At 37.7% G+C, this 24,857-nt stretch overlaps 3 protein-coding genes across 11 annotated transcripts in view; 1 reads left to right on the top strand and 2 right to left on the bottom strand.

Annotated features, from left to right (window-relative positions):
• mitfb (melanocyte inducing transcription factor b) overlaps positions 1 to 4,564 on the top strand; it is a 28,918-nt gene extending 24,354 nt beyond the window's left edge. For all 8 annotated transcript variants that reach the window (XM_035909241.2, XM_035909242.2, XM_087834305.1 and 5 more), the window contains one exon: positions 300 to 4,564. In XM_035909241.2, the coding sequence (XP_035765134.1) occupies positions 300 to 692 (393 nt within the window). In that variant the 3' untranslated portion in view covers positions 693 to 4,564. The remainder of the gene's footprint in view (positions 1 to 299) is intronic.
• A 100-nt stretch (positions 4,565 to 4,664) lies between these two features.
• On the bottom strand, positions 4,665 to 10,095 carry LOC102788631 (uncharacterized). The gene is made up of 5 exons (XM_006794223.3): positions 9,956 to 10,095; positions 7,993 to 8,623; positions 6,582 to 6,815; positions 5,991 to 6,243; positions 4,665 to 5,873 (listed from the first exon to the last, which is right to left on the bottom strand). The coding sequence occupies exons 1-5, from the start codon at positions 10,081 to 10,083 to the stop codon at positions 5,785 to 5,787; spliced, it is 1,335 nt and encodes a 444-aa protein (XP_006794286.1). The 5' UTR covers positions 10,084 to 10,095; the 3' UTR covers positions 4,665 to 5,784.
• Positions 10,096 to 12,199: 2,104 nt separating this feature from the next.
• On the bottom strand, positions 12,200 to 24,607 carry LOC102788923 (forkhead box protein P1-B-like). 2 transcript variants are annotated; one of them, XM_006794224.2, is made up of 17 exons: positions 24,493 to 24,607; positions 21,710 to 21,850; positions 20,546 to 20,578; positions 18,637 to 18,774; positions 18,461 to 18,550; positions 17,608 to 17,728; positions 17,266 to 17,371; positions 17,056 to 17,163; positions 16,697 to 16,784; positions 16,314 to 16,391; positions 16,005 to 16,200; positions 15,767 to 15,843; positions 15,575 to 15,676; positions 15,323 to 15,450; positions 14,448 to 14,502; positions 14,144 to 14,304; positions 12,200 to 14,048 (listed from the first exon to the last, which is right to left on the bottom strand). In XM_006794224.2, the coding sequence occupies exons 2-17, from the start codon at positions 21,833 to 21,835 to the stop codon at positions 13,886 to 13,888; spliced, it is 1,770 nt and encodes a 589-aa protein (XP_006794287.1). In that variant the 5' UTR covers positions 21,836 to 21,850; positions 24,493 to 24,607; the 3' UTR covers positions 12,200 to 13,885. The 2 variants fall into 2 exon arrangements, with proteins under 2 accessions (XP_006794287.1, XP_006794288.1); XM_006794225.2 differs by lacking the exon at positions 20,546 to 20,578.
• Positions 24,608 to 24,857: the final 250 nt, after the last annotated feature.

Here is a 24,857-nt window from a genome sequence, read left to right as displayed (position 1 = left end):
ACATTGAGCTCTTTGTAGTTAATTAGAGTTGCACATCGGTGTATTAGAGGAGGAAAAAGAAAACCTTCTGCAAGTTTTAAATGTTAAATGACTCAGTTACAGTCAGCTGGATATTTAAAAACCTTCACTTGGCAGCTTTGCTAACTATCTCCCACTCTGCTTTTCAGCAAAGAAAAGGCAATACTTTAACATTCATCCTCAAACGTCAAACTAGAAGATTAGGAGTGCGATCAAGAAAAAAAAAACTCACTAACCTAATGCCTAACCTGCACATGTTTGTGTCACTCTCTGGTTTACAGGAATTAGAGATGCAGGCGCGGGCTCACGGTCTGGCCATTGCATCTTCAGCGCTCTGCTCTGCTGAAATTGGGGTACGGACCATCAAGCAAGAGCCTGCTCTGGAGGACTGTCACCAGGACCTGTACACACTCCATCCCCATCACCAACAACACCCCGCCTGCACTCCTGAAACACCCAGCAACCTCGAGCTAAACGAAGGCCACTCTAACTTCTCCGAGGGCCACTACGGCGTTCACAGTAAGTCGGGCTCCAAACTCAGCGACATCCTCATGGAAGACACCTTATCACCGGTGAGGGGGGGCGACCCTCTGCTCTCATCCGTCTCCCCAGACACCTCAAAGGACAGCAGTCGCAAGAGCAGTGTAAGCATGGATGAGAATGAGGGTTGTTAGCACCCCCTACTGGAACACTCCTCACCTGCATTTTCAGCCCCTCCACCTACTGCTACAAGTCAGTGGCAAACACACTTTGAGCTGCTGGAAAGGCTTTCTTCTGTTTGTTGTCCTTTTCTCTGTTTGTTTTACTTCTCCTCCTCTCTCCCACCTGTGTTTACATGTATTGAATCTTTTTCCAAATTGTTTGTTTGTTTTCTCGTGTTCATGTCTTTTCAAGCCCTTGACCCTGATTTCAAGGACTGATTTTTTTTTTAAGTGTTTGCTTTAATCAATACTTTGATGACAATGAGTTACAAAAATAGAAGTTTTTATATTTAAAAAAAAATATGCATTTATCTTTGGATAGAGGCTAGATTATCCTTTTTTTCTATTGATTCCAAAGAATCTAGGGAAATTATAAATCATGGTCAAAAATGTAGATATTTTGTGGTGAGATAAGCACTGCTTTTTAAATCAATAGCAATAATAGAAGGAAAAAGATCTATTTATTACTATAGTGCTTTACACTCTGTGTGTCTTAGATTGAACTTGAATGTGCCAATGCCTTATTAAGATGTGTATACATCGTTGTCGTATTGCTATGCACGTGTTGGCTGTTAGAGTCTTTGTCAGTCTTCCAGTTGAAATTTCTTGCTTGACAAATATTAAATCATCTGTAGATTATATAAATACACACGCGTGTGTAAACAAGATGTTATGAATACATTCCCCTTAAAGCTAATTTATTACATGGAGCCATTATTAATAAATGAAAGCACATTTAAGAAAATTAATAAATAAAAGCTAGAATCTCTCTTTTAAGATAATTACAATGAACTCATTACATGAGAATAATTTTAGTCTTTTATTCAGTGTTATACATTCACCACACACTCTTTAACTACCCAGTGCCAATTACAGACACAGTATGTTACCAGTACATTCCTCATTGCCCAAACTGCCAAAATACCCCCAAATTTGTCTCAAAACTAGTAGAATAAAAATAGGCTGTAAATGGTCTGACAAGAAGCTGTTGTCACTTGATAGCTCTAGATTTCTTAATTATGGAAATCTTTATTTTTTTTTAATCTAATAGATGTTAGTCAATTATTGTAATGTTGTTTTTTTTTATCTTTAGTGATCAGACAGACATAACTGGTTAAACTTAGAGTATTCCAGCACAGACTCCATACTGTAATACTGCAGACCTGTTAATCTCAGATTTTTACAAATTTCCATTGATTTCCTAAATTATTCTTGTTGTTTTTTTTTTTATATACCACATCAGTGACATTTCACATTCAGGACATTTTTTTTTCATGATGTGAACATTTATATTGCCAAGGAGTATAAGGAGACTGCTTTGGGATTTTGTATGAAATGCGTGACATTGTCAAAACACTGGAATGACTTCTGATAATTGAAACCTGGTTTGTTTGCCTGTCTTTCTTTTAAATCTGAGCACAAACTAACTATTTCAAATGCATACAGAATCTTGTGAAAAGCTGTGGATTCTTGGATGGTTGTTGTATATTTCCACAGTTTGTTTTGAACAGTTCTAGCATGTTCCATAGGTATACCTTTTTAATAACCACCTGCCATATATTACGAGCCCTGTTGCAGCACAGCCTCCATTTTGTCAAACTATGCAATGGTTAAAGTTGTGCCTGTAAAGCAGCATCGTGTCTTCAAAGGGGTTTCTCTTTATGAATGAGTCTGAAATGGTGTCGCGGCAATTATCTTTTCATTTAAGTGCCTTAAACTTGTTTTGTTTTGTTTTTTTACCCTGAAGATGGAAGAGAAGGAAAAAAAAATGTTTTGTTGCTGTTTATATTGGTGTGTGGAGCTTCGTAGAGCTACACTACAAGTCCCTCAAACAAAAGAACCACGAGTATTGTTATTATGGAACGCCAAAGTGTTCAACATTAAATAAGGAAGTAAATTAGGAAATAAGTCATTATAAATGCAGAGTAAAATATATAAGTAATTAATAATTATACCCTGACATAATATTTGAATTAGTGTTTTCTATTATTATCATTAATTACTTAGTATGTTGATTGACTTAGAAATCTACTGACTTCTTCAACCGTTGACTCCACTCCACTGAAGTTGGGTCATGGTAGCAGCAGTCTGAGCAGGAGATACCTGATGTCCTTTCCCCAGCAGAGCTTACCAATTTCTGCTTGGTATCACCAAGGTGTTTCGAGGCTTAATAAGATAAATAATCCCTGGTCTGCCCAAAGGTCTTCTCTCAAATGGGTGTACACAGAAAACCTCCAAGGTGAAGCCCCCAGTAGATGTCCAGTCCACCCCAACTGCTTCATCTCAACATCTCTGAGTTCCTTCCAGATATCTATGCTCATAATCCTGTCTCTAAGGCTGAGCTCAGCCAACCATACTTTGCTTGCAAATACAGATCTAATAAAGATCTGGTTGTTAACTACCAAAGTAACCTCTATAAGTGCAATTGGCGAGCCTTTCTTTAAGAGTGCCACCAGGTCCTTAGGTTGCTACTGCAACAGGCACCAATGACCTTTTGAGCAGAGCTAATGCCAGCCACCTTTGCAGTAGAGGCTTTGAATATGAACAAGAATGAGCTGCTGAACCACTGATTCTTATAGTGGGGAACCCGGATAATCACGGTAATATATACAGTGAATATATTCACACGACTTCTGTAAGGAAAATAATCAAAGATGGCTGTCCTGCTACCCTTCTAGAGTGTTTTTTTTTTTTTTTCGCTACCAACAAAACATTGCCACTAATCCCAGTCCTGCATTTACCTGAAAGTGTCGTTGTGCAGTGCTACAGCTTCAGAAAGCCAGTAATGATGCTGTAGACTAATAGTGTTATTATATTTGACTTATTTATATACCTATGATTAATATTCAAATACTATATATATTTATGTAGTACCGAACACTTTGGAACTCCATATTTTGTAACTCTTCATTTTATTTTTTTCAAATGACATTTTACACTGAAGGCAGTGTTTCTTAGGTTTCTAGGTGACAACTTTGAATGTAGGTCTCAGTAATAACTGCCAAATTGTGTGCCACATGAAGGCAATACATTTCTACAAAGACACAACCTGCAAAACAAAGCCACCTTTCTTAGTGGTGTTTAACCTCTTTTGTTATAAGCAATATATGGATCGTTACCCAAAGGTTATATGTAAAATGCAAATAAGTACACGGTTAGAGTTCAGTCTTGTATGTGGAAAGAACATTGTAGAGAATATGACTCAAGATTTACTCAATAGCAGCTCGGCTATCTTACAGTGTTGCTATCCAATGAGGATGCTAACTATGAAATCCAAGTTCTTGAACAAGCTGAGAAGTGAACCTTGAGCTAATGTGTTGGTTTGTTTGGTTTTTTTGTCATTGATGACGCTTCAGTGGACTGTAGATTGTTTCTTACGGTGACACATGTCCAGGGACTGATTCGAAACAGTACAACACCCACATACCTGTAACATGGATCTGTGGCTAAACGTAGAAGAGATAAATTAAATAACCCTAAAATGTGACTGTAAGAAAGGATATAAACATTACACTATGTGGTGGCAGTTACTTAAAGCTGTCACTTAACTCGTTTCTCATAATGACTCTCTGAGCTGTAAATTGTTATGGCATGTTATGGATAAACCACTAATGAAAAACTATGGTATGTTAGCTCAATTTAGGCCTCGTCTTCTAATTGTCATTCCTGTGGTTCATACAAACAAAGTTCTCTGCTGATGTTGCTACTGTTCTTATTGTTACAGTTTATAAGAGATGAATGTAGCAGTAGTTACTGTACCCACTGGTTTCAGATTAGTGAGCTCAAACTCGATGGTACTCAATGTGGAAACTATCTTGTGAGAAATATTAAAAGTTTTATTTGAATGTTGGTGGAGTTTGCCTTTATTTCCCTCTCAATACTAATTATACTTATTATAATTTATTATAATATAATAAACTCACATAAATAAACATCTTTGGTTTGTGTTCAGTTTTACTCATTTACTTAATTTACAAAGATTCAGTCATTTAGAATGCTACACTTTCAATTAAAAGGGATAATGCAACACGGTAAGTTTAGTTAAACACATGTATCTTTTTTATAAGATAAAGTCCTCTTCTGTATATACAAAAATTATTGCATTGCTTTTGATATTTTCTTTTTTTTTTTTATTCTGCCAACTGCTTTTTGTAGCTTTTGCATTATATTGTGGTGTGTTGTAAACCATTAACTAAAGAGTTGAATGACCAGACGACCTGCTGAGTTCAAAATGAGCATCAGAATGGGGAAGAGAGGCAACTTAAGTGATTTTGAACATGGCATGGTTGTTGGTGCTAGAAGACCTGGTCTGAGTATTTTAGAAAGTGATAATCTGCTGGAATTTTCCCACACAACCATCTCTGGGGTTCACAAAAAATGGTCTGAAAAAAAGAAAATGACCAGTGAAAAGCAGTAAAATTGCCTTTTTGACGCCAGAGGTCAGAGGAGAATAGCCAGACTGCTCTGAGCTGATATGAAGGCAAAAGTAACTCAAATATAACTTGTTACACCAGGTGCCACTGTTGTCAGCTAAAAGCGGGAAACTGCAGCTACAATACAGACAGACTTACCAAAGTTACATAATAGAAAAATAGAAAAACATTCCCCGATCTAATCTTGTGTTTAGCCGTGACACTCGGATGGTAGGGTCACAATTTGGTGTACAAAACATAAAAGCATGGATCCACCCTTCCTTGTATCAACAGTTCAGGCTGGTGTTATGATGTGGGGGATATTTTCTTGGCACACGTTGAGTCTCTTAGTACCAACTGAGCATTGTTTAAATACTACAGTCTACCTAAGTATTGTTTCTGACCATGTCCATCCCTTTAGGATCTTTTGATGTGTGCCTCAAGTAAGATAAAGCACCATGTGACCAAGCTTAAATCAGCTCAAACTGGTTTCTTTAACATGGCAATGAGTTCACTGTACTCAGTGGCCTCCACAATCACAAGATCTCAGTCCTGTAACCCTCCTTTGGGGATGTGGTGGACATGCAATTGAGAAATCAGCAGCAGTTGTGTATCTATATCATGTCTGTATTGTCCATATTGTCATGTAAAATTCATTTGTCTCCTGATGAAGAAAGCTCATCAGTCCATTTCTTGTGGGCTTGGCAAAGAATTCCATCAACAATCATACCATGAAAGATTTCTACAAAATAAGAAAAAAAATAGACACGCTAATGAGCATGCTTTATGTAACAGAGAGAGTGTAACTTGTAATGTCAACTGATTATTGAAAGAAAAGTTTTACTATATATTATTTTACCTGCAGTTCCCAATCCTGTGGGAAGAGGCATCCTCAGAGAGCCAGCAGAGTGCTTCAGACGCTCCTTAAGGGATTTCTGCACCAGCTCCAGAGTGCAGTCCCGGTGCCACACAGGAAGCTCCAGACTCAGCATGCATTGGATAATACGATTCTTCTCATCTACTGTGAGAAGTCCCTTTTGAACGGCCACATATACCATGAAGGACATATCGATGTTGACTGCCTCTCCGTGAAGCAGTGCTGGCAATATTCTCTGTGCAAAACATGGAGGTTACACTTAATTGTGTGCAGATAAAAAGTAACTGCTAATAAAATAATATCTAAATAAGTTTACTCTCTAACAATAATTCACATTTAAAGTGAACCTATTATGCTTTTCTTTTTCATCACTTGGGTTGCTATATGCAAACCCTTAAATAAGGATTATTTTGAGCTGTGAGTTTTACAAAGATACTATAAAAGAGTCCAAGAGTAGTAGATATTGAGCTGGAAATTAACATAGTAGGTCCCCTTTAATGAGTGAATTCATACTCTCAAATATTGCTACAATATTGTTATAGAATATTGTTACAATAGAAAATACTTCTTGACCATTTCTAACTCTGGGCTGATGAGGTGACCAAAATCCACCAGCCTGTCCAGATCATCCTCCCACAAGTTAGGAGCCAATTCCTCAAGCATGGTTTCTATAGCAATGCGGATGGTGGCTGTGGCGCTGTCTTCCTGTTCAGGACTGGTCTTGCAAACCTGCAGCTTGGTATGCAGCAGTTTCCTGCCCTCAGTCTCCATCAACTCAAACAGGCCCCGGTGCTTCATTAGAGCCATCTAAAGTGTATCAGTAGAATAACACTTAATAGCTGGCAATAAGTGAAAGAGAAGACACACACTCTATTCTAAACTGGAATATCTAATAATAAACAATCACATGCATTGCATTGTTGTACTGTGGGAAAATGAATTTCAAAGATTCCCTCCAGACATGTTTAATAGATATAAAAGTATTTAATATAAATACCAGATAAAACTTTCTTAAACAGTAAGCTGAAATCTTCTACATCACTGAAAGTATCAGAATGTGTGAACCTGTTCACATAATTTTCTTTCCTTTTTTTTAATCCTTTAACTCAGTTTTAAAATAAGCATGAAGAAATGTTACCCCTGCGGAACTGCACATACCATATCTGTCTGCACAGCATTGTGTGAGCTCCTTTGAGTGAAGGAACAACAAACAAAGCACATTTTTTGTGTGGAGGGTGTCTTTAGTTTTTTCTTTTGCATGCTTCACAGCACACGGTGATAGACAGACACTAGAAACTATGAGGAGTTTCAGGTTTAAAAGGAGCTGGCTTTCAGTAGCATGGGCACTTGAAGTTGTATATCTTATTAGGGATATTTTAAAAATGTAGCAGCTTAAATTTAGGTTTTTGTGAGTAAGTAAATGCAGTAAACACTTCTGTGGTTAAATTGTGGTTACAAGAGGGTTAGTTGCAATGAGCCAAATGTCAAAACATCCAACTATGACGCTTGAATCAGCTTTGTGTATTCTGTGTCCAGATGAGAAAATGGTAGTATGTATTATTGATGAGCAAAAATAAATAAATTCAAAATAATATCAAAACACAAAATCAGTGGGAAAAAATGAATTTAGCATTAAGAACAAACACCATTTTCATTTCCAATATTGACAACAAACTTGCAGCAAGGGAAGTATCGGCTGTCTTATTGATGCATTTCAGTGCTTTTTGGAATACTGTAGAAGTTGTACACAACTATTATCTTGTTTGCAAATAGTATGGATCTTGTTCTCGCCAGTTATTACTTCCTGCCCACAAAATATTAAAAGTCTGACACCAAAGAAGATCAACAACAATGGCTTGAACAATAAGATCATTCTACTGTGAGCTGCAAGCAAATTACATACATTTAGGAGTTAATGGGCTGATACATGCAAGACCATCAGGGAACTCATTCTCTTGATCAGTCATCATGCAGCGACGAGCACCTTTAACATCTCTGCCATCCCATTAGAGATCTGACGTGGTGGGAGAGTTTGGAAGAATGAGCAGTCTAAGAAGGCTGCCACTGGTGGGACATAACTTCCCAGCTTGTTCTTCCCGCCGGCAAAGTTGACTCCTGTTTTTGCCCCTACACTTGCGTCAATATAAGAAAGTAGAGTGGTCGGCACTCGAATATATGGGGTCCTTCGGCGATAGAGAGATGCCGCCAAGCCCACCACATCCAGACAAACTCCACCGCCGATGGCTACGATTGGCTCGGAGCGTCTGTCGATACCAAACTCATGAACTTCCTCCAGGATCTTGGTCACTAACTCCATACACTTGTTCTCTTCAGTGGTGGGCAGAGGGAGAATCTTGTAAACGACCCCTCTGGCTTTAAAGTACTGAGAAACCTGGGAGCCATACAGCTTATTGACATTTTCATCAATGACAACAAATCGCTTCAGTGGTTTGCAGTTACTTAAGGTGTGTTTAAGTTCCTCTTCTCCTAAGTGACCCCAGAGCAGTGTGTCATTCGTGGGATCCAGTATGTTTTTGCACTGAATAACTCTGTAGGTGAACACAACAGGGCTGACCACTGTCCAGGAAACCCCATGTTCTGACTTGTTCTCATAGCTAGAGATAATTTCACAATAAAGTTTAAAAAAGAAAAAAGAAAAAGAAGGGAAAAACATTTAATTGTCTCCATTCAAAACACCTGCTAGAATACTAACCTATACCTTCCATTCAATACAAATTTACACTTCTACCTCACTTAATGTGGCTAAATACTGTTATTTACTTGACATATTAACACAATAATAACCACCATTCTGCAAATGAATGCTTTTATTTTTAAATCATTTAAAAGTCAGAGGTTTTGACTTCTAGTTGCCCTACAAAGCAGTATATTACTTGAAGTACTATCCCAGTGACATGTGGGAATAATGCACAAAGAAGTATTTCAATGTGCAACTACAACTGCAAAATATTTACATTTTTTAAAGTGCCCCAACTCCTTTAGAATTGAGATTGTGCCACAAAAAGCAGTGGATTTAAATAATGCAGGACTAAAAAGTCTTTGGAAAATAGCTTTGTAAATGTTTTATGATGAAGGAAATGCATGCAAGACCTAAATAGATTAGACCTCAAACATACACCCACTGATGAGTAAGACCCAATGTAAATGTGGCTTTTTATATGAAAAAACTCCAAGTACATTTTGTTTTGCAAATGTTTTTGTCTGTGTTAACAAGAACCTTCAATGCAGCACTTTGACAAGTCAGTATTGTTACACTTACTCTTAAAAACTAACTCAATAAACAACTATCAAAGCTGCTTTTTCTAGAGCTGCTTTTGTTATTGCCTATAATAATTACTCTTTAACCTAAGTCATTAGCGCTAAAATCTGGTTTGACCAACTTTAACTGTAAGTGATAACACAATCCAGCTACTTTTTCATTCTGACTAATAAGGTGCTGCATTCTGGTTGGTGTAATGAGGTGTTATAACATTGTTATAAATGAGACTCATCTACTTCAGTGTAGTCTGAATGGCAAAAGAAAAACAAAGAACTATTGCATGTAAAAACAGAAAAACCTCTTTAAAATTTTGAGCTTGTAGTGTTGAGAAAATATCATTTCAGGGCCTTAAAAGGTATTCTTCCACCACTGCTGTACATATTTTACATGGGTGACTGTAGCTTAAAATAGAAAGGCATTTCACTGCTCCATGGAGAATGCTAATCAGCATATAGTCAAAGAGTATAAATAGTGAACATACAGCATGACCGATGAGCACGAATATCTTTTAAATTATTATTTGTTTTTAAAAGATCTGAGATTTTTCAGTTTAGTTTTTTGGTTTGTAAAACAACCTGATTAAATGTATTTGCCAATTACGGTTGGCAACTTGCCTGCTTCTATTGCACGTCACTGAGATATCAATAATTTTCCATTCTATACTTACATTTTAGCATCTGATAACTTTCCCTCTGCCAGCTGAAACTGGTCACTTTGTCGAATCCATGTTCCCTTCACTTGAACAAGATTAAACTTAGTTTGTTGTGAACAACTGGAGTTGTTATTTGAAATCATGTTCCCAGAGTCCCAGGCTGCCAAGTGTCTTCGGCCTACTATGTCTTTATTCATGCTAATGGCATACAAGGCGTCAGTGTAGAGGACATTACTCAACATAGCGTAAACCCCCACCCTACACTCCTGCATGCTGGACTGAGTCTCATGTTGGCATTTGGTTACTCGACTGCGTGGGGTGAGCATGGGATCAACTGAGGGCTATTTTCTTATTTTATTAATCTAACCAACTCTATTTTGGGGTGAGAAAGCAGTTAGCAACTTGATGAATGTGATGACTCTAAAGAATGTTTGTGTCCACAAGTCTGCAAGTCAGAAATTCAAGGCAAGAGAGATTTTTTTAGCATGCCTCTTACATTTACATACCCAGCTAAGTTCTCCTGTATCCTGGTAGGCACCACAGCAGTTACAGTCCATTTGTTTGAAACTGCCCCCCTCCTCTGGATGGGATGATATATTTGTGTATGGGAAAATCATGGCTCAGACATGTACCTTTTACAGAATAATTACCTCATGGAAATGACAATGGAGACAGGCAAACGTAAATGCTCCAAAGCAACCTGTTGGAGATAAAAAAAAAATACAACAAAGGAAATTCAAAGAAGGTATGTAAATTGCACGGTAGGAAATTACACCCTTTGAAAGTTGTTTCTACTGCATATCTCACCACATACCATTGCCCCAATTACAATTTTAATAATTAACAACAGTTTCAGGCTGTTTAATTACAGCAACCATTCTTCCTTTAGTGCTACATAATAACTAGCGTCAGGCAGGTATGAATCATCAGGAAAAAAAAAGACTGCTGCTGCTGAACTTGTCAGAACACGGGGAAAAGCTGGATCCACCCCTTTTCCTGCCACCCAGGGAATTACAGGAATATCAAACAGTGTCCAACTTTTCTCCAAACTGGTGCCAGATTACATATCTTACATAACTTGCCCAGCTTCTTTCCTTAAAGACCGCCCATCACAGGTGTGTTTCCTTTCGAGAAAGGATGTAAACAACAGAGGAAAGGTTTTTAATGCACAAACAATACAACTGTAAAACCATTAATGGGTTTTACAACCTACTAGCAAAGTTATTCTATCAGGCAGAGTGAAATATTCAAAGCGCCAGGGAGGTGCCATTTAAAGTATATAATAGAGAACAATTGCTCAGTAGAACTTCAACAAGCAACAGTTCATTTGCACTCTGTAATTTGGCTCGACTTTGCTGGGTTGAGTAGGTGATTAAGGGCACTCTATATACTGTGCAGAGTCAAAATACTCCTTTTGCCACATCATTCAGTCATTCATTTAATGTCCTCACTTTATTATTAATATCAAGTATTTAAACTTTAGTATTTACCCAATCTGGACATGATGTGACCCTACCCCTCTATATTTCTTGAGAGTTCACAGGAGTATTATTAAGGAGTTGGCATTTTGTAAAAAACAAAAATTCAAAGCACTGTTTCAGCAATGGCACAAGGGGCTCTATAACAAAGTTGCGTGCTGTTCTTGTTAAAGGTGATGTGGTGGTATTAATGGTATTAATTCAACCAGTGGTTTAATCTGTAATATCTTCATCTGCAGGCCCTCTAAGTTTGAGCACATCGAGTACATCATAATGCACACACACACACACACACACACACACACACACACACACACACACACACACCTTGTGACAACACTCTTGATCCATCAGTAACTTCTAATCAAGAAGCAGTGCAACAAATCTGTGACAGCATACGGCACCAAACATCACTTCAGTTACAGTATTACATCAACGGAAGGTCAACAAAAGCCACTTATCTAACCCCTTCATTTATTAAGTAAAGAAAGACAAGACTTGCATAAAATGCTCTTTTATGCAACATTTATTATCTTGCCTCAACCAGTGTTTCTAACACTACATTGGTTTTTGTAAACAACACTTGCTTATAGTATGCACTTGCATATATTTAAAACTGACATATCACAATACTACAGTAAAAAAAAAAAGTGTCCTTACTGCTGAGAAGTTGAGCTGTCAGCATTTGGAAAAAAAAATGCACCTAGCTTTAATTTTTGCATGTGAAACAATAAATTCTTCCCAAATTAACAATCAGAAAACTAAATCAAAGACACATACATTATTCACATATATCATGAGGAATTTATTATTCATAGAGATGCATTGGTTTACAATAATGGTAAATCTATAGTATCTACTCTTACAAGCTCAGTTAGAGCAAATTTCAATGTTGATGGAAGAGGTGAAAAAGACCAACAAGTATAAAGACGCTATGTGTTCCTTTGATCATTTGATTATACCTTAAATACAAATATATCAGATCATGTTGGCAGTGAACATTTTCATTTTTAAAGCAACATTTTTTTTTTTTATTCCTCTACAAATTTTTATATACTATGACTACTAAAATAAAATCAGGTAGTGTGGCCCCAGCATAGCATTAAGTAGCTATAAAGAGTAGGACTATCATTGTGAAGTGCTTACTTCAGCCCCTTTAATTCAGCCCCTTTCAGACATGAACCATTAACCCGACGGCATTTTAACACGTCAGCTTCATCTTCGTGTGAACATCTTGGTCACTTTTCTGTTGTAGTCACCACTGCAGTCTAGAGGTTGGACTAAATAACATTTACGCATTACTTTGAACACAGTGGAAGGTTGAATTCATTCAGTCATATTAAGGTTTAGGAATGCACAATTAATCAAGATAGTAGAGGTAATGCAACTAGAAACCATTTACCAACTGTTATTAAACAACTAAAATTTAAAAAAGGAATGCACTATTAACTCCCAGACAGAAAAAAACAAAAAAAAACGTGAGCAACATGGCGGGATTAGATGGCACTGTGCAAACAAGAGAAACATGCAAAGCCAAAGATGACTACAAGGTCTGCTCAGCAAAACTAGCATGTCATAAGTCTGCCGCAAACATGCACAGTCATTGTGGTTGGGGGTAACTGTTGAAAAGTAGTCAAATAGTTTCTAGAGAAAACAGAGTGATATTTTTGCTGAAAATGGCCCTATACAATAAACAAGGCCATTTTTATATGCCTAGCTTGTTTCCTAATGAAAAATGAGACACACACACACACACACACACACACACACACACACACACACACACACACACACACACACACACACACACACACACACACACACACACACACACACACACACACACACACACAGTGCTTGTAATGAGTAAAGAGAACTAAACACTCCATAGGTGTGTTTGCACTTCACTAATAATCAGTCAATAATAATACTGCCACCAAAGCATATTGAATATTAGCGAATATTGCACACACACTCTCTCTCAAGTCACCGTCAGGTACTGTATGTGTGAAGCCATGAAGATGATTAACACATGAAAGTAATTCAGATATGAATGACTGATAAAGCCAGCAATTTTTTTTATCCCATGTCTGAAAGGGGCTCATCAATTTTCCCTTTCCTTTGGCTTCTCTGCTCATTATGGTCCTTTTCTGTACAGCTATATATATATATATGTATTATTTTTTTTAAAAAAAGAAGAAGATTAAGAAGAAGAATCACAGACAGACAGTTTCACAAATGTTGTTTGTGATCTCACTTAACTATACAAAAAACATTTGAGAGCTAGATTAAAAACAAAAAAATAAGAGACGCCGATAAATACAGAAAGAAAAAAATAACGAAAAAGATTCCAAAGAACAGAGTGTTTGGTTACGTAGATGAAGCTGAAGTTGTTGTTTTTTTTTGTTTGTTTTTTTAATACAAAGTCACACTGGCAGCTTTGCCATTGAGAAGTTGGACTTCAAAGTCAGAGGGAAGGCACACGGTCAAGATGAAGGCTTGGCCTCTCCGGGCTACCGTTGTCATCGTCTCTGTTCATCTCTGGGCTGTGGCCGTGCTCGTCTGTGCTCTCTGGAGATTCATAGGGATAATTTTCGGTTATCTCCTCATCCTCCTGCTCTTCTTTAATGCTGGTTTGGTAAACACAGGGAACAAAAATGTGATCAGACTTTAAATAGTACGTAATTCAAATGCACTGAAGAGTTCAGTGAATAAGGACACTTACAAAGCCTGTGGTGGGGACTGTGTTGCACTGCTGTCACTTTGGTATCCAGATCCATTAGCGAGAGCTCCATTCATCTGCTCCTGAAGAACATGAGGCAAGGAGTGCAGTGGGATGCTGCCCATAGAAGCTGGGTTGTATAGAGAGTTGCATTCTAGACCACCCTGAAAAAAGTAATACTGTCAGAGGTGTATTTATAGCACTGCTTAAACACATATACTATGTTAGGATAATTCATTCATCAAACATCTTTTTATTTGTAATACAATACACACAAACAACAAGATAATTAACATTTCTCTGTTACCTGAAGGGCAGATCCAGCTAGGCCTGTACGGTTCTGGGCACTCTTCAGCAGAGATCTATTAGCATATAAATACAAGAGCAAATTATTACATTTGAGTATGAATACTTAAATGGTCTAAAACTTCTGTCCTGGAATTTTACTGAAGAAAAATGTTGTTGAATGTATAAATTCCCTCTAATATTCTTAAAAGTGTATTTGTTTGCAGAAGCTGTGTGCATGGAGCTCACTTAAGAGGGATTCAGAAATGCAAGCTTATCTTAAACGCGCATTTTTAACTGAAATAGCAACAGTAACTAAGGGTGATAGTGTTAAGTTACATTTCCCTCGATCTGAAGGAACTACGAGTACTGCCAAAATATACAATGGCGCTCCAGGTCTGTTTACTTAGCAAAATCCACAATAGCTAAGAGTTTGAGTCATCTTTGCAAGACGATGCAATCAGAAACATGCCTCGTAACAGTTTTGATACACTACAGATTTTGGTTTATTATTATTGATTTCGTGTAAAAGTAAAGTAGTAAAGTAGCAAAAAGCAGACCATTTATTGTTGCTCACAAACACATGGGTCTGAGTGAAACATTGTGGAAAACAACATTTTGTTCATATTTTATTTAACACAATTTAGATGATCTCCTTTGTTGTTGTTGGGTATTTTCTTTTAGCATTTAATCATTTAACATCTGCAATTCTAACCCCCGAGTTTTTTTCCATTTTTATCATAGCACACTCCCAAGCCTTTAAAACTCCATGACCTGTTGACAGTAAATACTCTTTACTTGTGAGGTAAAGCTACAAGGTCAAGTTCCTTGATGCCAAGCGTCTGACTTCTAGTAACATCTGAAAGTGCACGGCCGTCACGTCTAAAGTGTACATACCCGTTACCAGCAGCTTTCTGGGGCCGCCTCCTGTGAAACTCAATCTCATCTACTGTCCACACAGCTCCCTTCACGTTCTCCAAACGTACAAAGCATTTATGGAGACTGAGGTTATGTCTGACTGCATTCTGCAAAATATAAGAAAACCCCACATTTAGAAACTCCACACTTCAAGTAAGGAATTAGCTTTTTTTCCCGTTTCAAATTGAAATCTTTAATGACATTTAATATACAGTATATAAATATCAATACCTTCCAAGTAGCTGCATTACGCCGGAAATATGCAAAGTTTCTTGTGAACCAGTTGTAGATTTCATTTAATGTCAGCTGATTGCGAGGTGATTCAAATATAGCCTGAAAGAGACAGAACGTGTAAGAGAGGCTCCAAATAACAGAAAAGATGTAGTGATCTGCTTTACGTGGCTGAAAAAAGTTCCACATTACCTGTCTTATGAGAGAGGCGTAAGTAAATGGAGGCCTAACTTCTGTGCTCAAGTAGAACTCCTTATTATCAATTATATCTGTGTAAAGACATTAACAAGCCATATTTACACATATGCACAATAAAAGTGAAACGTATAACAAATATTTCCAATTATATCTCAGTAGAAGCATATTTCAGCACTTTTGCCCCATGAAAACATTATTAATTAAAAGCTGTGACTTATGATCTCACAGTTACCTTGGCTTACAGAGCGGCTGTATCGCCTCCTTACAGGGGTTCCAGTGAACATGCTATTGGGAGTGAGAACTGAGGGAGATTCGGAGAGTGGTGTCAAGGGTGTGGATGGTGCCGTGGCACTCTGAGAAATGCTCATAGGAGGAGGGCCTTTGGGCAATGTTGCCTGGGAGAAAGATGCATTAGACACCAGATTAACCTGAAGAAAAAAAGAACAGAAAACAAAGCAGTTAAGTCAGCAAAATGTTGGTGTAACTACAAGCAAAACACTATTTATTTTAATTGAAGGAAACAGCTGTGGCAGGTTCTTACAGGCTGTGCTGCAGGTTTGGGTTCAGAGGATTTCAGATGAGCCATCATAGCCTGCAGTCGTTCTTTGTCCTTCTTCAGCTGTGTTAAAATGAAAGGCAAAAATAGAAGTTTATGGATGGTTAATTCTGTGTTACATGACAATGTGAAGTTTGGTGTGGAAACTACTTCTTTCCAGGCCTCCTGAGAGGTGTAAATATAAAACGCTGGTGTGAAAAAACACCACAACTGCTAAGAATTTCACATACACTTTGAGAGTTAAAAAAAAAAGACTCAACACAACACTAATCATCATAGTTGCATTTCATTTTTTTAAAGTTAGAGAGGGAAAGGGAAAACAAAGCAACAAAATCTAAAAGTATTAGGTAAAAAAAAACATGCTGTACCTGCAGTTCTAGCTGCTGAACCACTTGCATCTGTACACGACATTGTGCTGTACTCTTGTCATCCAGTGTGTGTTCACTGTTTAGATGTCTGCAAACAAGAAAATTCAAAATCATGACATGCTTCAGGGAAACAATGTCCTGCACAAACAGGAGGGAGCAAAACAAAACAATGCTAAAGTATCCTTCTGTAATGCAGCAAAAAAGAACTCACTGCTTCTCACCAAAACATTAAATATACTATATCATTGCTCATATAATAAATATATTACTTTATCATTTATTGCAAAGGCACATCCTTGTATATCCAAGTATGTATGAATGAACACTAGTTTAGAGGAATGCTAGATTTCAACACTCACTTGAGAAATGCCTGAAAGTCCCCAAAGACCGTCTCACAGCCAGGCCATTTACACATCCCATTTCCATACAGAGGATGGCTGTTCTGTGTATTTTCATCCAGCGGACCACTGCAAAACACATAATGCAACAGAGTGAGTGCACTGAAAGCTAGATACAAATAAATGAAAAAACAACTAAGGTTTAGACAAGACTGGAAATTTCAAAAGCACCTGTCTTTTCTCTTCAGAAGAGTTTGATGACCATTGGTGGTAGATTGTTGACTGGAAGACTCTCTGGTGTCTCCACCAGCTGACAGGATGCTACCATTCTCACAGCCTAAAAGTGCACATGTACACTATAGATAAATTGTACGATACAGTGGGATATTACTGCATTTTACAGAGAAAAATTTCCTCGAGATGATTAAGATCACGATAAAAAACACTGTTTACTTAAAACCTAACATTCTGGCAATCACTAGCAAAAACCAACCACTGTAACTGAAAACAATCTGTTTAGGAGTTTGAGCTCTGCAGTAAATGAATCTGCAACAGGGAGTGTTAGACACATACCTGGAGCTATAGATGGGCTGGTAGGAAGCACAGACAGCAGGCCTTGCCTCTGAAGGTTGAGGAGGTGCTGCTGCTGCACCTGAAGGAGCTGCTGCTGGATGGCAATCTGCTGGGCTGTCAGCTGTGACAGAACATTAGTCAGTGAACTCTTTATCTGTTGCAATATTGTAATTGCCAAATGAACTCTTTCTACTGATTGTTTGCATTGAAATGCAACTGCGAACTGAAATACAACAAATTTGAGCAAGAACAAACCCACACTTGCTGCCTTGTGCACTCAGACAAGCGTAACTTTATCTTACGATTTTCTATTAAGAGCCAACAGAAAGTACATATTGTGAGTGGCAGTGGATAAATGATTTTAGGACAGACTGATGATGCCTTGCTGCTATACAAATTCATGCACACAAGCTGTGTGGCTTTTGATAGTAAATGGGACACACAAACACACTTGCTGGTACCAAAGTGTGTACTCAAGTCCACAAGGCTTTCAAGTGTAAATACTGGGAAAGAGCAGCGTATACTGTCTGAAGATGTGACGTATGTAAAACATATAATCCTGATATATTTAGAGGAGAAACAGTATACAGCAGCCTTTAAACTAGGAGTCATAAAAATCTTTCACAGCTTATAAAACATCAGATATAACCTCAATCTGCTGCTGTTACAGCCTAGCTTTAGTGCTGTTTTATACATCAGTTACAATCTACAAACACAGAGCTAGAACTTGTAAAAGTATTATTCCAGGTAAAACAATATGAGCTCTTGGTAATACCAAATACCCTAATGTTGATATCTATACACAGTGGTCTCTATAGCAAATAAAAAATAGCGCTTAACAAACAAATCTTACCTCTTGACTAACAATCCCAGCATTCTTCTGCTGCAGCAGCTGTATATTAAGCTGCTCTTGCTGATTCTTGAAGACCTCTTGAATTTGTTGCTGCAGACATGTTGATACAACTGGAGTTAACCTCACAAATAAATTGTGCTCAGTGTAGAAGAGGAAAAATATTAAGCATACATTACCTGGTGTAACATGAGTGCTTTCTGTTGCTGGAGCAAGGCTTGAAGCTGTTGGGGACTGAGAACTTGTTGTTGTGATGTCTGCTGCAGCTGCTGTGGAGCCTCTGCTGGTGGGGTCATCATGGACAATGACACTGGAACCTTCATCAAAGACAAAATAGAAAGGTTAAAGTCTATACATGGGACACAAAAAAAGAAAAACATGAGGAAATCAAGCCTGTGAAGGACATACTGCTGCACTGACAGGCAAGTATAATAATACACAAAGGATGTGTGTTTTCTATGGTTGTGCACACATGCTACAACAAATCTATGCAAGTTCTAACCATCTGTGCACTTACATGTAAACAAAAAAGTTTATTGTTTTTGGCCATATGTGTATTTTCCCATCCGACTTCTTCACAAGACTGTGTGCTGCTCAAACAAAGCATGTCTGTTTAGGATCACCCGATTGCTTGGCCAATCCACATATAAAGCAATTTTCTTGTATTATCTGAAGTTAATGCTTTGTAGCAGAAAACTGGCCACTAAAGGGACATACTGTCAAACCTACTGTTGTGCATGACTGCACCTCTAATTGGTTTACTTTGTAAATAAAACTTCAAATAATAGCGGAAAAATATGACACATTCCTAAAATCCCTGCTGACATTTTCACATGCATTGTCTGCAATGCAAAGATAATTCATTTTTGGTGTCGTGTATGATTTTTTTTTTTTTTTTTTAAAGGGATGATAGTGCAAATGAGACAGGCTGTATTTCACAGTTCTTAAATGAACTGGATGTCAATTACAATGCCTAAATCAGTTTTTTTCTAATAAATCAAAATCAATTTGTCAGCAAACAACTGGAGCTACACACAGACCTTGATCAAACTAAAAACAATATTTAGAGTTACTCACAGTACTAGTATTGTTTGTTATTCCCACAACCGTGGTCAGTCTCTGGGAAATGGTTTGACAATCATTTCAGCTAAAAATGCACCCAACAAAAACAACGGCAGCACTGGATGGCTTAGGGGAATTAGAACTCCATCAAAACAACAACAACAACCAGTACCACAAAAACAACAACAACATCCTGTGCTAGGCATGCAGCAATTACCACACCCTCCCCCTCACTGTCAAGCCTCACAGCTCAAGGGATGTTTACAGTAAACATAAACAGAGTAATCAAAATTGCACAGAGATATAAATAATGAATAAAAAAGCATACAGAGCCTGTTTACGAAAACAGAACTTGAGATTCGTATTTTAATTAAGGTCTGAACCACAAACAAACATTTCTCTCCAAGGCAGAGTCTGTTTTGAATCGGGTAAACAAACTGACAGTGAATTTCACAGAGGCTTTGGGCTAACAATAACAGATGACTGCCTCTTAGTTTGTCCTTTCTTATGAAACTCAATGCTGCAGAGGTGGCCATCAAAGCAATGAAAACAGGTCTATCCCATAGACAGAGCCAGTTGGCCCCTCTATTTTTCTGTGGACACCATCAACACAACAACAGCCTTTGCCTAATCCCTGTTGCCATGGTAGCCAGCAAGTCCAAACATCTTCTGTTGTTGTTATTGTTGAAAGTCATACCAGTGAGCAACTGAGTGTAAACACAGATCTGTTCCCGCAAGACTGGTCTTGTGAACTCTGAGATGACTGACAGCAAATAGAAATGCTAAAAAGTTGCTGAAAAACAAACACAGTATGCCTCCCTTTATGAGATGTATTGCTTACTAAAATGTCCTAATAGATGTGGCTCAAAAAAGGAAACTCAAATGAATTCAAGTTTAAAAAAAAGGTTTAACACATGCATAGACATACAGACACAATTTAACTAAGCACACAAATTGAAAGAAACAAGCCTTCTGTCACCACTTTTTTACAGAACAATTTTAAAAAAAAAAATTGGTTCAACAAACCTGATAATCTCCATTGAAACGTTTATCTGGGCACTGAAAAAAGAAAAATACTGCTCAGCAACAAGGCTCTGCCTCACAATCTAACACAGCCTCTCTAACCTACATGATGTGAGCGTGAACAGAACTAACAATGCAATACTGATCCCTCTGCCAAACAGGAGTTATGCTCTCCTTTCCCATTCTAAATCTCAGCATCAGCTCCCCCATCCTTGTGCTCCCCTTCAGAATAAACATAAAATACTGCAGATTGCAGAAACAAAGACAAATAAAACAAGACGGTCAGGGTTTAGGTTTACGTGCAAAACAAAGAACCTCAAATTATCATATAGCAATAAGCTGTGCACAGAGTTCAATGGCATCATCTACCTGGTATGTCCAAATAAGTGTGTGCTGCTTGGATACCAGGCTAGTTATACATAAAACCAAATCCAGAATAAATATTCACGCGTAGAGAAGAAAACACATCTGCTTCAATTACAGGACAAATTTGTAACATTGTGGACAAACATCTTGACACATCCCCAATACAGATATAACATATAACAGAGTAGCACATAAGCACTGAAGAGAGAAAACATTTAAGCATTTCTGAACAGAATGCAACTTGCTTCAGGGCAGCAACAAACAAGTGATTATCTCTTAATCAAGATTCTGAAACATTTAGTGGTATCACCATGTCATTTGCTTGTTAGAATAGAATAGAATAGAATAGCCCTTTATTGTCATTGTACAACGAAATTTTGGTCTAACAGTGCAATATCCAAAGATAATTATCCAGACCAACCCATTAGCTGGTGACCTATATTGGTATATTTATTGATTACATATATCTGAAAAAGTTGCTTGGGGAAAATAGTTGGAAATAGTGTAATTATCGGGTCAGTTACATATTAAAGCAGCACTGACTTTAATTAACATACTCTCAGACCTGTCTGCAGCACATGTAGCAAAGTTACAGATTAATCTGTAAATCACATTGCAAACATACAAACAAAGAAAATAAATTAAATTAATTAATGGATAATTCTGATCCATTAATATTGTCGATAGATAGATAGATAGATAGATAGATAGATAGATAGATAGATAGATAGATAGATAGATAGATAGATAGATAGATAGATATTCTGATGTGTTGAACAAATGCAGCTGAGAGTGACTGACCCTGGGTGCCTCTGGAGGAGGAGTTTGGCTACTCCTCAGTCGACATTCATTCTCAGTATGATTCCCGTTCTCTGTCTGATTTGTTTGAATGGTGTGGCTTGTTGGATCTGACCGAGACTCATGCATCTGGACTTCTATGACCTGTAAATTGGGGGGGGGGGGGGGAGAGAACCATTATAATACGTTTAGGAGGGCAGACAAGGTGAATGCAACTGTCTGGACACCTCTGGCAAAGCTAGTACTTCACAAGATAATAAGAAGCCCATTCTTCAGGATAACTTAAGCAGTATTCAGCAGTCTTTAAAATTACTAGATTAGATTAGATTAGATGAAACTTTATTAATCCCTCTGGTGGGTTCCTCCGGGAAATTCAGTTAATACTATGCTAGAGAAACTCAACTTCTACCAAAGTCAAAAAGTACTTTGTTACAGCCCTACCCTGCAATACAAACACGCTCTTCTACAAGGGAGAGAGAAGGACGGTAGGTCTATTTGTTGAATAACTGAATGCTGCCATGGCTACTGTAAACACAGGGGCCCTGGGTTCGTGTTTATGTGCAAACATATCTTCCTTCTGGAACAATTTACCATTAACCAGGTGGTGCCATAAACGGCTGTGGCAGGTAGTACAATGCACAAGTAGGCTTTTATGTATACAGCTTGGGAGTGTTTGAGTCAAAAGCCAAGCAGCATAAACAAAGATAAATAAAGTAGGCAAACAACTATAAGCAGATGGAAAGCTACACAGAAAACCCGAAATGAAACAGACCACGCAGCTTCAAGGATAAAGCCATTATTTTCAGCAATACCCACAGCCACATATTCAAGTCTGTTTAATCTGTTAATCAAATCAATCAGTTAGGCACGACTGAATGTCAATGTCAACATTTTGGAAACATCTGACAGACAATCTGATAAGATTACATACACTCAGATAAAGTTGTGAACAAAATAGTAGCAACACCTTGCTTAGAAAAATAAAATCTTTGAAAACGTGGGGGGTTCATAGAATAGAAAGCTATGTCTAATAGTGGTGATGTGTCATTCACTGACGAGTCAAAACTTGCTGGTAAAAAGTAGGTAATTCCTACAATTTATAACATTAAACAAAACTGATTAAAACAGACAGCTGTTGATGAGACATCCAAAGTTTGCTTCTGCTTTCAGGATTAGCTCTGTAGACAGAGGGCAGTGCTTCCAGTAAAAAGCTTTTTTTTTTTTTTCTTAAACAAGGTTGGGGGTTGCTCTTAGTTTTAAAATCCAGGCCGAATATAGTGTGATTTCCTCACAAGTTTTGTTATGCATGCAACAAAACAGAATTTCATCCAACTGTGCTGTAGTGCCAGCATTTTTGAGATGGACTGAACAGCAAGTGCATTCATTTTTACTGGTCTCGCCTCAAAGGCAACTTTCTAGTAATGAAAACCAATACTATTTTTTTATGTAAGCAAACACTGCAAATGGGCTTTTCATAAAGAAATAAATCCTGTACATGAATATATTTTGACCAATTCCATGGATGAACTACTATGTCGTATCAGTAAAAGTCAGTAACTAAAGCTGAATAATATACTCTTTAACTGTTAACTTATGTAAGAGTGATACTGAGAAAGCTATATGATACCCATTTTCTCAGAATTATATTTAGTAGACTGCTGTGAGAAATCTATAAAAGACACATGCATGTGCTTAAAAAACGAGAGAGAAAAAGGTAGTGCTGAGTTTTGATTTTGTAGTGGATTTGAATCTGGGTGGAACTGGGTGGTAGTCCTTTACATATGGATCTTACTTTCTAAAGTGACTTTTCTTTTAATCTTCATGCTAAACCTGGGGTGGATTTTGTAAGCCTAAAAATTGAGCCTTGCTGTGGTGCAGAAACCTAGTTTCCTCTTAGACCAGTCGAATGAATTGCAATTTGCTGAAAGGTTAATGTGGATTTTTATCCATTTATGCCAGAAAATGTTGCTAGCATCAGCTTCAGATCAACAAAAACAAACAGTAGATTTTAACTTAGTATTGTTACTTAAAATGAATTACAAGGCGCTTAAATCTAACCCATTACATTTTACATGTACCAGCTGAACCAGTTGCTAAGTCTAGGTTTCAGTTTGCTTTCGTCTACGAGGCACGACTGCCCATCTTAAGTATAAGCATTCAAAGCGATAAGCTGGTCTGTGCAAGACATACGACTGTTTTAATAATATAGTCATTCCACATTTAACAAGCTGAGGTTGTATTGTCTGAAGTTAACTCAGCGTCACGCCTAACTACATCCAGAGCGCAGGGCACAGCCGAAAATTTCAACACCCACCCAACACCTAAAATATCAGCTTAAAAAGACTGATATGAAACGTTATCTGAAACAGACATTATTTTGTTAATTAAAGCAATGGAATTATCAATGAGAACGGAATCGATATCCGTTAACATCACCACTGCAATCTGAGATTTCCGTTAAGGACTTGAGCCATAAGCTAATATAAAACACGCATCCGGAGAAAACGGGAGGTTAGAAAGTCTGCTTTGTTAACTATACACATGACCTAGCCTTATCTAATAACAATAAATAACAGGCAGAAAAACGGCCAACACTGCGGGAAGCATTTTCCTTCAAAGTAGCTGCTACAACAAAAGCTAACAGCAGTCTTGACGCTAGCTTGCAAGAAACGTTTCTGTCTCTCCTCTTCGTTTCGCTCCCCACGCTAATATAACAATACATGTAATGTTACATTTTGTGTTCATTTAATGGGTGAACGCGCTAGGGTGAATTAACGCTTACTCACAGAATTATGTACACGCGGATAGTCTTTGACTCGGGGTGGTGTCTGAAGCAGATCCCTCGGAGCAGTGCCTTCCTCGGTACCGAGCTAGCCACAAGTTGCTAACAGAGGGCGTGGTCTAGGTAAAAGTAAACAATGGTGACGTCAGGTTCACACGCGGACTGTTTGAGAGCGGCTTAAATTTTGACGCATTTTATCAGGAAACAAAATCATAGGTTCTTGTCCATAGAAGAAATAGTCGCCATTCTAAAGGACAGGTCCACGGCCTATTTATACAAATGTGAATATTTAAAATAAAATAACAAAAAATAAATAACCCACTCTTCGAATATTATCCAAAAAAAAAGAAAGCTTATCAACGTTTGCTT

Source organism: Neolamprologus brichardi, chromosome 20 (assembly GCF_056152115.1).
Source record: "Neolamprologus brichardi isolate AB-2024 chromosome 20, ASM5615211v1, whole genome shotgun sequence".
NCBI classification, from domain to species: domain Eukaryota; kingdom Metazoa; phylum Chordata; class Actinopteri; order Cichliformes; family Cichlidae; genus Neolamprologus; species Neolamprologus brichardi.
The sequence above is the reverse complement of the archived record's forward strand: the minus strand, read 5'-3'. Positions and strand labels throughout refer to the sequence as shown.

Excerpts from the sequence above, each read along its gene's own strand:
- LOC102788631 (XM_006794223.3), bottom strand. The coding sequence starts at position 10,083 with ATGATTTCAAATAACAACTCCAGTTGTTCACAACAAACTAAGTTTAAT. Across the intron at positions 6,816-7,992 it reads GGATGGCAGAGATGTTAAAG|ATGGCTCTAATGAAGCACCG; the intron begins GTGCTCGTCGCT and ends GATACACTTTAG. Across the intron at positions 5,874-5,990 it reads CACAGGATTGGGAACTGCAG|AAATCTTTCATGGTATGATT; the intron begins GTAAAATAATAT and ends CTTATTTTGTAG.
- LOC102788923 (XM_006794224.2), bottom strand. The coding sequence starts at position 21,835 with ATGCATGAGTCTCGGTCAGATCCAACAAGCCACACCATTCAAACAAAT. Across the intron at positions 16,785-17,055 it reads GACTTTCAGGCATTTCTCAA|ACATCTAAACAGTGAACACA; the intron begins GTGAGTGTTGAA and ends TCTTGTTTGCAG. Across the intron at positions 14,503-15,322 it reads CAGAAAGCTGCTGGTAACGG|ATCTCTGCTGAAGAGTGCCC; the intron begins GTATGTACACTT and ends ATATGCTAATAG.